The sequence below is a fragment of the Carassius gibelio genome, chromosome B21 (genome assembly GCF_023724105.1).
Source record: "Carassius gibelio isolate Cgi1373 ecotype wild population from Czech Republic chromosome B21, carGib1.2-hapl.c, whole genome shotgun sequence".
In the NCBI taxonomy this organism is placed as follows: Eukaryota; Metazoa; Chordata; class Actinopteri; order Cypriniformes; family Cyprinidae; genus Carassius; species Carassius gibelio.
Genome location: NC_068416.1, coordinates 6699388 through 6712957, shown reverse-complemented (window position 1 = coordinate 6712957; position 13570 = coordinate 6699388). Strand labels below are relative to the sequence as shown.

General features: G+C 35.5%; 2 protein-coding genes across 3 annotated transcripts; both read left to right on the top strand.

The window, feature by feature from the left end:
- The first annotated feature begins 80 nt into the window (after positions 1 to 80).
- LOC127986215 (ankyrin repeat domain-containing protein 46-like) lies at positions 81 to 3671 on the top strand. Of its 2 annotated transcripts, none has more exons than XM_052588482.1 (4): positions 81 to 239; positions 714 to 1045; positions 2638 to 2796; positions 2894 to 3671. In XM_052588482.1, exons 2-4 carry the CDS (start codon positions 735 to 737, stop codon positions 3108 to 3110), a joined length of 687 nt encoding a protein of 228 aa, XP_052444442.1. In that variant the 5' UTR covers positions 81 to 239; positions 714 to 734; the 3' UTR covers positions 3111 to 3671. The 2 variants fall into 2 exon arrangements, with proteins under 2 accessions (XP_052444442.1, XP_052444443.1); XM_052588483.1 differs by having other exon boundaries at positions 103 to 239; positions 721 to 1045.
- Positions 3672 to 4185: 514 nt separating this feature from the next.
- Positions 4186 to 12693, top strand: LOC127986214 (transmembrane protein 185-like). The gene is made up of 7 exons (XM_052588481.1): positions 4186 to 4353; positions 5127 to 5303; positions 6855 to 7062; positions 7934 to 8017; positions 8106 to 8282; positions 9814 to 9937; positions 11043 to 12693. Exons 1-7 carry the CDS (start codon positions 4316 to 4318, stop codon positions 11285 to 11287), a joined length of 1053 nt encoding a protein of 350 aa, XP_052444441.1. The 5' UTR covers positions 4186 to 4315; the 3' UTR covers positions 11288 to 12693.
- Positions 12694 to 13570: the final 877 nt, after the last annotated feature.

Sequence of the window (13570 nt, the reverse complement as noted above, 5' to 3'; positions counted from 1 at the left end):
GGGCAACGTAGTCCATCTCTGAGTCGTTCTAATAGTCAAGACCGCCAGAAAAACTACACTGACCAGATTTTGCGGCTCAGAGGCGGAAGTCAAATATTTGTTATTATTAAATGTACTGGGGCTTGTAGTCTAGTGACCCTCCATCTTTTCTTTTCACATCATTTTTATTTCTATTTTCCCACAACAGAGGCTGTGAAAGCTGTGGATTTGGAAAGATACATTCAAGATATCCCTCCGAGGTATTGATTTACTTTCTATAAGTTCGTTCTTTAAAGGAAGTTATTAAATGTTCACAGTCGTTTGCTTTGTTGAATAACATATTACCTTGACCAAGCTAGTCCGCTAGCTTGTTATCATTCGTCAAGTTTAGTTGTCATGTAATCTAAATGATACTTTCAGCACAATTAATAACCTTTATTTAATAAACGTTTACCGTTTTTGAAGCTTTAACCTGTTAAATGTTTGGTGCATTAAACGTCTGATGTGTACTTTAGGGGCTCTGTGTTTTTAGCCTTTTTAAGCAACTGTATACAGTTTATTAATTGCTGTGTGAAAAGATGAATTTGTAAAATATATATATATATATATATATTAAGACTGCATGATGACTATAAAGAAATTAGAAAACTAACATCAAAGTAGTTTTTAAATATGACATTATGTCATGTTGTCAGCTGTTCCAAATATGTTACAAATGTGATTTATATTTCCAGATCTCAGATATCAGGTGCAAAATGTCCTACGTGTTCATCAGTGACTCCCTGCAGACCACGGTGCCTCTGCTACAGGCCTGTATCGACGGGGACCTCGCTCACACTAAACGGCTCCTGGAGTCCGGATCCGACCCCAACACCCGGGACTGCCGCGGACGCACCGGACTGCACCTGGCTGCCGCTCGGGGGAACGTGGAGATCTGCTCTCTGCTGCATAAGTTCGGTGCTGATCTGTTGGCCACTGACTCACAGGGCAACACGGCACTGCACATGTGTGGGCATGTAGAGACCATCCAGTTCCTGGTGTCCAACGGCCTCAAGATTGACATCTGGTCAGTGTCTTCATGATCTTGTGATGGGTACCATGGTACAGTTATTATACAGTGGTACGCGAAAGTTTGGGAAACCCTTGCAGAATCTGTGAAAATGTGAATAATTCTAACAAACAAAGAGAGATCATACTTTTAATAGTTGTGTTTGAGTGCCTCAATTGTCCTCAGTGTGAAAAGATGTATCTCAAAATCATACAGTCACTGCTGGAAAGGGTTCAAATATGCAAAGAAACTGGAAAACTGAAGAATCTTCAGGACCTTAAAGCCCATCTTTCAAGATTTCTGAAGAACAGTTCTCAGTTTAACTGTTCAGAACAACGGACTCATGAACAACTATCCCAAAACAGAAAATAAAAATGGTTATCGATCATCCAGGTAACAGCACACAGTATTAAGAACTAACAAACTTCTGAATGGGACTATTTTAATAATTTCAGCATTTTTTTTTTTGTTGTGGACATAATGTAAACATCTTTTATGTACAATATCTTACTCAGGACAGTACTAAATAAAAAAATGACATGCATTCAGTATGATCTCTCTTATTTTGTTAAAATTTTTCACATTTTCACAGATTATGCAAGGGGTTCCCAAACTTTCGCATGCCACTGTATATAATGACACTGAATTACCGTTGTCCTATACTGGCATTCACATGCTATTCCAAGGTACCTTACCAGTCACAAATGCCATGACACTTATGTATATTTTATTTAGAAAAATCTAAACTAAGAAATAACTGATGGAAGTAAAGGATTTTTGCAGGAGTTTTCAAAGTTTTCAAAGGCAAAGACCTCTAAATATAATGATCACATAAAATAATATGATATAAACATAGATAAAAATATTAAAAAGATACAGTACACAACAGTATACAAAAGATAATTAATAAATATTTCTATTCAGCAACACATAACATTTTACATTTATATTTTTACATTTACATTGACATTTATAATCTTACAAAAAAAATATAAATATATATAAATGTTTTTTTTTAAATAATCTGAATTATTTCTTAAAAGGCAAATCAGCTTATTAGAATGATGGATCATGTGACAGTCTGAAGACTGGAGTAACGATGCTGGAAATTCAGCTTTGACTCTAAAAAAGTTACATTTTACAATATATTCATGTAGGAAACAGTTGATTTGTAATTATATTTAATATATTTTTGATCAAATGCCGTCTTGGTGAACAAGAGTTTTTTTTTACATAAAGAAAATGTAATTGTACGTGTATATGTGAAATAGAATAAATGTGTAAAGTATGATCTGGAAATTACTTTCTGTTCAGGATTTCTGGCCAGACTTTAAGCATAATATCATATTCTGAAAACTCTGAGTAACTTTTTTTATTCCATTTATTATTTTCCCACTTTATTATCTTTTTTTCTGCTGACCCTTTAGCTCCCCCTTGTGGTCTCCTGAGGGCCCCGGACCCCAGTTTGAAAACCCCTAACTAACAGTCCACATATCTAAAAGGCCAGTTCCCTGAAATGTGCTGTCTCGCTCGAGGAGGATTCATGAATTAACCTTTAGTTGCCACAAAAACTCTGACCGCTTTATGTCCATGCTTTTTGATCTGAACAGTAATCACAACGGAGGCACTCCTCTGGTGCTGGCCAAGAGACGCGGTGTGAATAAAGACGCGCTCCGTCTGCTGGAGGGGCTGGAGGAACAGGAAGTGAAGGGATTCAACCGCAGCTCCCATTCCAGTCTGGAGAAGATGCACATGGCTGAGAATGAAAGGTGAGATGATTAGCGTGACCTGTTTTGTATAATCCCACCGTTCGTTCTTCATACAGGAGCTGTTCTTACTCAGTGTGGGCTGCTGTTTCTCCTGCAGTGCCATGGAGAGCCACTCTCTTCTCAACCCACAGCTGCATCACGGCGATGGCGTGTTGTCCAGCTTCCGCACTACATGGCAGGAGTTCGTGGAAGATCTTGGCTTCTGGCGAGTGCTCTTGCTGCTCCTCGTCATTGCTCTGCTCTCCCTCGGCATTGCGTATTACGTCAGCGGCGTCTTACCTTTCACATCTAATCAGCTGGAGCTTGTGCACTAATATGAAAGCTCAATAAAACATGTTTTTTTTGCATTTGCATTAGCTGATGATTGTTTCTACAGTAACCACGCTTTAAATTGTAATCATACATTATGTGACTGAATTCTAAAATATTTTTGTGTATATTAATGTAAATAGACCTTTCTTGTTTGTTTTTTTTTTTTGTTTTTTTTGATTGTGTGTTAGGAAGAATATTTTTATTGCCTTTTCTGCATCCGTTCATGCTGTCGTTTCTGTACCGGCCCACATCAACACCTTTTTAATTTTATTTAAATTGTTGGATTTACACATTAAAGTTTTGTGATTGCACAAAGTGTTTATCATGCAGTGTGTGAAATTAGTTTAGGGGAATTTCTACAGTTTGTTGGAAATATTATGGCCCCATGAAACAATGCTGATTTTATGTTAATATTAACTCACTTTAATGCACAAATGGTTTTCCATACATTAACAAAAAAAAAATAATAATAGTGATAAAGCACTTAACAGACATTTTCCCATGTCACCAATCATGTTTTCTCAACTACATTTGGAAATAAAGGACACATATACATTTATAAATGAGCGATTGTGAGTATTATGTGCATCTATGTATTCTCTTTAATGCGAAATACAGTTTATCATGATACATATTTTGGTAAAATATGTGTAAACACCACTGAGATCAGTGTATTACATATGTATTCAAATAACATTTAGACATATAAAGCATTTTTTTATCTAGTATAAATAAACAAACATATACATACTTTTCTCCGAAAATGCTGATCTTCTGCTTGCATGTTGTTTTTTTCAAGCTTTAATGCGCTTCATTGTAAAGATTTCATAAGTGTGAAATGAAGAGTATTTGATCAGGGTAGGTTATACTACCCCAAACATTTTTTTTTTTTACAAAGTTGTATTAATGGCTCTTAATTTCGCCACTTTATCGATTGCATAAATATAAAATGTATTAAAATGGATTGCATAAATCTAGTTTGTGAATGTAACACTGCATTTAACTACAGTGACTTCGAAATAATATCCGTGATCCCCCAAACATGTTTGTTTTCATAATCAGCTGTGACGTAAACAGCGTCTTCCGACGGACGTGTGACGTCACCGTGTTTTGTCGCCTGTGCCATCTGTGTGCTCTGAAGCTAATGCCAGTCAGTTCGCCAGTCTTCCCTTCTCACTTCATCTAACAATGGTCTGAAGAAGAAATCATGAATCTCCGAGGCGTTTTTCAAGATTTCAACCCTAGGTAAGACTTGTGTGTGTTCCGTGAACGATAAAACCCAGCGCTTTGTTCTTAATTCGTTACCGTTCACTTTGTTAGCATAGCTGCTAATGTTCACCGTGTAACTTAGGCCTTTTGGTTTCGTCTCAGCACAGTTTCGCAGTGAAGAAAACTATTTTAAAACCGAAACCGAGAGCTTTGACTTAAAACACGACACGCCAGTTTTCCTGAAGACTCAAACCCTTACGAAAATAAACCATTGTTTTACTACAAATTAAACAAACAAACAAAAACTGTTAGCCATGGTTTTGCTACACTAACCATAGTTTAACAATGGTATTTGTAGTAAATCAATACACCAAAAAAAACATGGCAAGTACACCTTTACAACAATAAAACCATGGTTATTTTTTCGTAGTGCTGTCAAGCGATTAATCGCATCCAAAATAAAGATTTACATGTGTGTGTAAAGTGTATATTTATTATGCATATATAAAAAATACAAACACATGCATGTATTTACATTTTTTTTTGTTTATATTAAATCTATTTATATAAGAATACAAACATGTACATTTTCAAATAATATACACTGTTTGTGTGTGTTTGTGTATATACATACACAGTACACACATTATTTTGGATGTGATGAATCATGGTTAATTGTTTATAACAGTGCTATATTCTCGTAAGGGAAGCTCCTCAGATTTGTTTGTTTTCTGTCTCAGTGATGTCTGTTTTGACAGATGTGTCTGGCTCGTGCTCTGACTGTATGTGTTGTTGTTGTGATCCTGCAGTAAGTTCCTGATCTACGCCTGTCTGCTGCTGTTCTCCGTTCTGCTGTCTCTGAGGCTGGATGGTGTCATCCAGTGGAGCTACTGGGCTGTGTTTGCTCCCATCTGGCTCTGGAAGCTCATGGTCATCATCGGGGCTTGTGTGGGCTTTGGGGTTTGGGCACACCACCCACAGTACAGGTCAGACACGACTTCTCCTGCTTATGTCTAGGGTTGGGAATCGAAAGTCAATTTTGATTTCAGAATCAGATACTAAGGTCAGGAATCGTACACTATGATTTTAATCCCACTTATCAAGTCCTGAGTGTGCAGCTTTTGTTTTTAGCTGGCGAAAAAGAGCATGTTAAAAATGCATTTGTCTTTGAATCATTCATTCAAGAGATTTGTTCAAAAGCACTGATTCATCCAGTAACGAAACGAGTGAATCTTGAGTGAATCTTTCCATTCACAAATTCCACGAGATTTTGTTGAGTTGTCAGATATTTTTTCTACAGAAGTGTGAGAACTACAAGCTCCATAAAAAAAAAAAAAAATTATCCATAATCGTGCCGCTCTATTTAATCAATTCCAATTTTTATTAGCCAGCTGATTTTTATTCATGGTATCCAGCAGCAATTAAATGATTAGCAAAAAGAGACAGGATAAAAATGTGTGATATCGAAATGTTTGACTTCAAACATTGGAATTGAAACTGGGAATCCAAAAGCAGAAATTGAATCCGAATTGATAAAATTCAAACGATACCCAAATCTACTTCTGATCACTGTTGTGTAGCTCTTAGCATCGAGTCTGCAATGAAGTCACTTTTTAGACCTTGATCCACATAATCAAAACTGTGCTGAAATATTTACCGCACTACCTTCTGGAGTGTCTTTGAATGTTGCTTTTTTAGCAAGTGAAAGACCTTTGGTATGATTTTAGATTAGGGAACACTATTAACTATTTGCTTATTAGCTGCAAATTGGCACTTTATTATTGTGTATATGTAAATGCTTTCTTCTGCCTGACTGTATTTTAGATCTCTTATCCCGACCTTATACACATAACTACTACAACAACTACTTTACTTATGGTCAATATCATCTTGCTTGTTATTGGCGATACAGAGTGACAACTTGATATTTCTATGTTTTTTTTATGTAAGTAAAGATCTCATTGAATTACATTACAATCTACGAGAATTTCATCCTTCATTTTGGTCGTCTCACGAAGCACCAAAATTGCTTAGTTTTGGCCTCTGACTAAATCTGAGCTGTTTTTTCCTGTATGACCCATAAACGCCTGTTGTATTAAATATGACACAAAAAAAGAATGTTTCTTAAGGTAATATGTCATGCTTTAAACATTTAAGGACCCTCAAACACGTTCCTAGTCTTATTTAGCATAATTTATGTGTATACGATATCAAAATGTTGATTTGGTTCATGTTATTTAGGCATCTGTTGTAGGTTATGTCTTGCAGCACACTAGTAAACTTTGTGAGAATGTTACCTTGATGTCTTAAAGGGACAGGTCACCCAAAATGGAAAATTCTGTCATTTCATTGTTTCAAACCTGTATGAGTTCCCAAACAAAGGGAACCAGAAAGTCTTTGGTTACCAATATTCTTTAAAATATCTTCTTTTGATGGAGAGAAGATAGAGACTCAAACAGGTTTGGATTAACATGATGACAGTTTCTTTGGGTGCGCTGTCCCTTTAAGGACGTGTGATGTGGTGATGTGTTCTTCAGGGCTGAGGGTGAGACGTGTGTGGAGTTTAAGGCCATGCTGATCGCTGTGGGGATCCACCTGCTCCTGCTCACCTTCGAGGTGCTGGTGTGTGACCGTGTGCAGCGGGGCTCACACTTCTGGCTCCTGGTCTTCATGCCGCTCTTCTTCGTCTCGCCGGTCTCGGTGGCGGCGTGCGTGTGGGGATTCAGACACGACCGGTCGCTCGAGGTATCAGCTGAGATCCACAAACACAGAGGAAGATTTATCTGGAACAAACCAGTATTAACAAATCATGCTGAGGCAACATTAAAATAACAAATTATAATTTATGCATCGAAAACAAAGCTTGACTGGCTTTTTTTTGTTTTTGCATTGAAAGTAGTTTCATGACAGTTTAGTTGTGCTGTTTTATCACAGTTGTTTTGATTAGTTATATTTTTAATCTGTGGTTTATGTGTCAGTCGCATTTTAAATTAACAAAAGTGATTTAAATTTAGTCATTTAGTAGACACTTTCATCCAAAGAGACTTACAAATGAGCACAGTGGAAGCAATCGAAAATCTAAATCTGTGTATTTATAGACATAGGAAGCATATTAAATAAAGCTGCCTTAATTTTTCAAATAGCATTTGTGAAAATAAAATGTAAAATGTTACAAAAATGTTAGTTTTTTTATACTTCTGAACTCTACTTATTAAAATATATAAAAGAAAAAGTGATCACATTAAACGTTATTATATTTGAAATTATTAATAACTTGTTGCTGACAAATGGGTAAAATCTTCTGGTTTAAAGGAAAGATTTGTTAAGATTTAAAATGACAATTAATTAGTATTTTATTCATTTAATATCTAATGATTTTTGTTTTAGGTATTGGTATTTTCATACATATATAATGGTTTAAAGAAAAGAAAACTAAATAATAACTTATGTATTATAATGTGGTAAAGAAAAACGTATCTCTTTGTAATTTGTATTGATGTATGACCCACAGTTCACCCATATCTGCCTAAGCTTGTCGTGTTTACAGACAGAAGAGTTGTTTATTTGTGTGTCTCCAGACATGAATGATTGTGCACTCTTTGTGTTGTCCCATCAGCTGGAGATCCTGTGCTCTGTGAATATTCTTCAGTTCATCTTCATCGCTCTGAGACTGGATCGGATCATCAGCTGGCCGTGGCTGGTGAGGAGGGCATTCACCTCAGTGTTGTGATCTGAGCTCTGTGTCTCGTTCTGACAGTAAGAGCAGTGTGTGTGTGTGTGTGTTTCAGGTGGTGTGTGTGCCGCTGTGGATCCTCATGTCCTTCCTGTGTCTGGTGGTGCTCTATTATATTGTCTGGTCTGTGCTCTTCCTGCGGTCCATGGATGTCATCGCAGAGCAGCGGCGAACACACATCACGATGGCCGTCAGCTGGATGACTATAGTGGTGCCTCTGCTTACTTTCGAGGTCTGACTCCAGCATCAGTCAGTTTTTACTTGATCGTGTTTAGCAATGCTGAAGACGTTAGCATGTCTTGGGTAGAGATCAGCACATACTGACTTTCAAACCAGTCTACAATCAGATTATCTTCATGTTTGTGTCCTTTACTCAATATACAGGACCAGTAATTATAGTAAATATACCAGTACCAGTAAATATATATAATTCTTAGTTAATTCAAAAGTTTAGAGTCTGGAGGTGTAGGTTTTTTTTTTTTAATCTGCTTACCAAGGCTGCATTTATTTGATTTAAATACAGTAAAAACCGTAATATTATGAAAAATGTTTTTTTGTTTTGTTTGTTTTTTACATTTTACAATGTAATTTTAACTGTAAATTCAGCATAATCCTTCAGAAATCATTCTATGCTGATTTGCTGCTCAAGAATCATTTATTATTATTATTATTGATGTTGAAAAGGTCATATTTTTGTTAAAACTATAATACAATGATAACGATTATTTGCCGAATAGAAAATTCATTAGGACGGCCTTTATTTAATCTATATCTTTGGTAACATTATAAATAGCTTTACTGTTACTATTGATCCGTTTAATGAATACTTGATGAATATAAAAAAAAAAGCAAATTGTAGATCACAAAACTTGCATAACTATAGTCCATTTTTATATAAACTGAATGGAGTTTAATAATAATCATTTATTAAAAAAAAAAAAAAAACGGAAATGTCACCACCATCACAAAGTCTGTTTGATCACAAGTATTATGGCAAATGTTGCACTTAATCTTGATTACATGACAGCTGCTAGTAACTTCTCACATCCTGGTATTTTGCAGTGTTTTTGTTATGAGCGAAGGGATGTCTGCGTCTCGTGTGCAGCAGTAGCTCTACTTCACTAAATGTATTTCCATTATTTGACTATGGCTACAGACACACCCCACACAGAGATTGAGAAGTCACCAGTCCGGCTTCCTCTCAAGTACAAAAATAACATGAGGGCAGTTGACAAGACAACAAGGCCTCTACGATCTATAGATCATATTTCAGGACATGTTTTTAAAACTTCAGCTTCTGTGTTGTGAATTAAAAAAAATAATAATTTGAAAAATTATTAATTTTTCTGCAAAAAAGAAACAAAAAACTAATGGGAGCTACAATTGTAGTTTAAGGTCTGTTGACCATATTTATGTTCCATCTCTTTGTTAAAATATTTGAGTTGAAAACTCACATGCACCAATATAAGCTATGTGCAGTGTATCAGTTGACCAATCAGAGCACACCTCGCTTGAGCTTTGTAAGAATCAATGCATTTCAGAAGGCGGGGCTTAGATGAGAAACAATAATGTACAGTATGTGGAAAATAATGTTCTTTTTTTTTGCATGAGCACATTGCATTTCACCAAATACACAAATGATGTTTTTAGCAACATCATATGACCTCTTTAAAGGAATAGTTCACATAATGTTTGCTCAATAGTAGTGTTTTGTTTAATTGATTAATGTGAGTTTAATAGATGCAGTACTTGTGTTGTTTCAGATTCTTCTGGTTCACAAGCTGGATGGTCATTATAACTCCAGCTACGTCCCGGTGTTTGTTCCCCTCTGGGTTTCTCTGGTGACTCTAATGATGACAACATTTGGCCAGAAAGCAGGCAATCATTGTACGTGACGTGTGTTAACTACACTGCCGGTCACAGGTTGGGGATCAGTACGATTTTTCATTTTTTAAAGATGTTTTTTATGCTTCTCAATGCTGCATTTGTTTGATCAAAAATACAGAACAATGTTATAATTGTGAAATATTATTACAATTTAAAATAAAGTTGTTCTATTTTAATATACTTTTAAATGTAATTTATTCCTGTGATGCAAAGCTGATTTTTAGTATTATCTTTCAGAAATCAATCTAATATACTGATTCATTAATGTTGAAACAGTAGCGCTGCTTAATATTTTTTTGAAACGTGATACTTATTTAGGATTCTTTTATGAATAAAAAGCATTTATTTAAAATCTAAATATTTTGTAACAATATACACTACTGTTTTCGGGTCAGTAAATGTTATTTTATTTTAAATTACTACTTTTATTCAGCATAGATGGTTTAAATAGAAAAAAACTGATAAGAGTAAAGATTTCTATTGTTGGAAAAAAATTTTTTTTTGAATAAATGCTGTTCTTTTGGGAGGTTTTTATTCATTACAAAATCCTTTAAAAAAATTGAGGTTCCAAAAAAATATTAAGCAGTGATAAAATGAATTTAAATTACATTTAATGCATCTTAAAATAGAAAATTATTATGTTAAATTGCATCAGTTTTTCACAATGTTAGTGTTCACTGTATTTTTGATCAAATAAATGCAGACTTGATGAGCATAAGAAACTTATTATTTACTAAGAAAAATCTTACTGATCTCACACTTTTGAACCTCAGTATATCTGTCTTCTTGCTTCTCATTCTTTTTACCCGCTTGACAAAATGATTCAGAAGAAAAATAATTTTTACCATGCTAAAGTAGCATTATTATTATTTTTCTCATTTGTAATGAGTGATACAGTTTGCCATGTATCTCACCATACATGGTTTGTTTCCCCCTCACTCGCATTTTCTTTGTATCACAAATGATTAGCGCAAACCATTTGTTCCATATTTGTATTTAGTTTGTTTTAAATGAAAAGAAATCATGCAAAAGAAAACGACTCTGTACTGTACGTTTCCCCTAATTCAGCTCCAGTGCTGACTTCTCTGATTTCTCTCTGTATCAGGGTGGTTTGGGATTCGCAAAGACTTCTGCCAGTTTCTTCTGGAGCTCTTCCCCTTCCTGAGAGAGTATGGCAACATATCGTATGACCTGCACCACGAGGACTCAGAGGTGTCCGAGGAACTGCCCATCCACGAGGTTCCTAAAATCCCTCCCATGTTTCATAAGAAGACGGGTGTGGTGATCACTCAGAGTCCTGGCAAATACTTCGTGCCACCGCCCAAACTGTGCATCGACATGCCAGACTAACATTCAAAACTGCTCATGAACAGCACAGCACTATGCACTGAGCTCCGCTTCAGGACGTGCCATTTACGAAGAAAAATACAATCTACACAGATGCTTCTCCTGAGACTCTTAAACTCAAACACTGACTCCCAAGCATTGTGTGTACCATAGCCTTGTGTCTGTAAAATCCATAGATGGGACGTGTTGTCTTCTGGAGCGGATCTTTGAACTTTCCAGACAACTCAAAGTCAAAATGACTCGCAGAGAGACTGTCTAATCTGTAAATAAGCAAACCGTTTTGTTTTTTACCAGTTGTGTGTTTTAAATCTGTGTATGGTGTAGGCATTCAGTCGCTCATCTGTCGGTTCTTAGTTTTCTCCTAACATTCGTTCTTAGTCTGCGAGATTTTTCTCTGTGGGAATACACAACGCTTCCTGGTTTCCACTGTGATTGCAGCCTTTTCAGTGGAAGAAAAGCATTGGTATAAAAGCATTGTTTACGTCAATCTGATGTGGATTTTTAGCTATTTCTTCATCTGATAGGTGGCTACCATATGTGACCATGAAACCACGAAAGTTTCTCAAAATTGTGATTTATACATCTGAATAAATCAGCTTTCCATTGATGTAAGGTTTGTTAGGATCGTACAATATTTGGCTGAGATGCAACTATTTGAAAATCTGGAATCTGAATCTGGAAGTTGTCCAAATGAAGTTCTTAGCAATGCATATTACTAATCAAAAATTAACTTTTGAGATATGTATGGTAGGAAATGTACAAAATATCTTCATGGAGCATGATCTTTACTTAATATCCTAATGATTTTTGGCATAAAAGAAAAATCGATCATTGTTTTTTTGGCTATTGCTACAAATATGCCCCGAAGACTGCTTTTGTGCTCCAGGGTCTCACATGTGACTGAGGCTAGCCAATAAAACCAATCGAAGAAGTGACTTTCACAATATCACTCGAGTGTGCTAATAATGATTTCACACCCTGTGCAGTTAGATGGTCAAATAAACGCACTACCTGTTAGTGCTCTGTAATTCCAGTCCATTGCGTTGGCCTCCTACACTAACAGTTTTGATTTAATCCTGCTATTTAAGTGTTGACCAGCAATGTGTGTTGTCAATCCTACACCCAAATCTGAAAACTGGTATTTTTATGTTAAATACTGTCATGCTAGACAATATGAAATATTGTCCTCTTGTTCAGTAGCTAGCACACATTTACTCCATTCACTTTCTCAGCTGGTCTGAGTGAATAGCCATTGAAATATTGTTCTTTTTTCTTGTGGATCTGGACCAATATTACGGTTTCATGTACACATTTACCGCTCTCGATGTCCAGTGTGTCCATTTCTTTGTAAAGGCAAGACACAGCGTAGCTCTCGACAGTGCCTCACATTAAAATATGGTCATGCAAAAGCTGTGTGAGTCTTTTCATGTTTCAAATCCTTTTCTTTTTGGAATTATTCGTTGTCTTATATGTATCACTAATATTAATGCTTCCTTTTTGAATGATGGGTGCATGCTAAGGCTCACACTTAGGGGCAGTTTATTCAAGTATTCAGTAACTTGTACCTCTTTCTGCCGTCAATCGTGCTATTCAGTTTTTCTGTTGTTGGTTATTCAATTATTCAACTAATTGTGGTCTGTTACTGATTCCAAATTACACAACAAAAGTTAGTAACGTAATCCATGACATTACATATTTTAGGTAATATAATCCGACTAGTAGTTTTGGATAACTTGTTTAACACATTGATTTAAACAGGATAATCTTGCACCACCTTGATAGAAAAATACAAAGAGAAGAAAACATGTTCCATTCATTGTTATTAACAGACATGAAGTGCGTTAAACATTAGATTATGTCAACGTTTCCCAAACTGGTTCGTAAAGGAACTGCAGGGGAGTTTAATGAAAAGCTAATACTTAAATAATAAACAATAAATTTAAATAATTTTAAATCATAACATCAATTAAAATAAAACTAAAAACTGAAATATTTAGCTATTTTAACTGAAAAGGCAGATCAGATGACCAAAAGTTTGGGAATCCCTGCATTAAATGTAAATTTATGTTTACTCTTCAGTTGTAAATCCAGTGTTCAAGTGAAGTTTTCTGTGTAATTATATTCATCTGACTAGTGACTGGTCTTTGTGTTAACGTCCAAACTGGAAAAACTTTCATTTATAAGTGGTAGGCTACTTTAGAAAGACAGATTTAAAAGAGGAATTAGGGAGAATCCGTACATTAGTAATGTATTATTAATTTTTGGAATCTGATGGGCAATTTCACC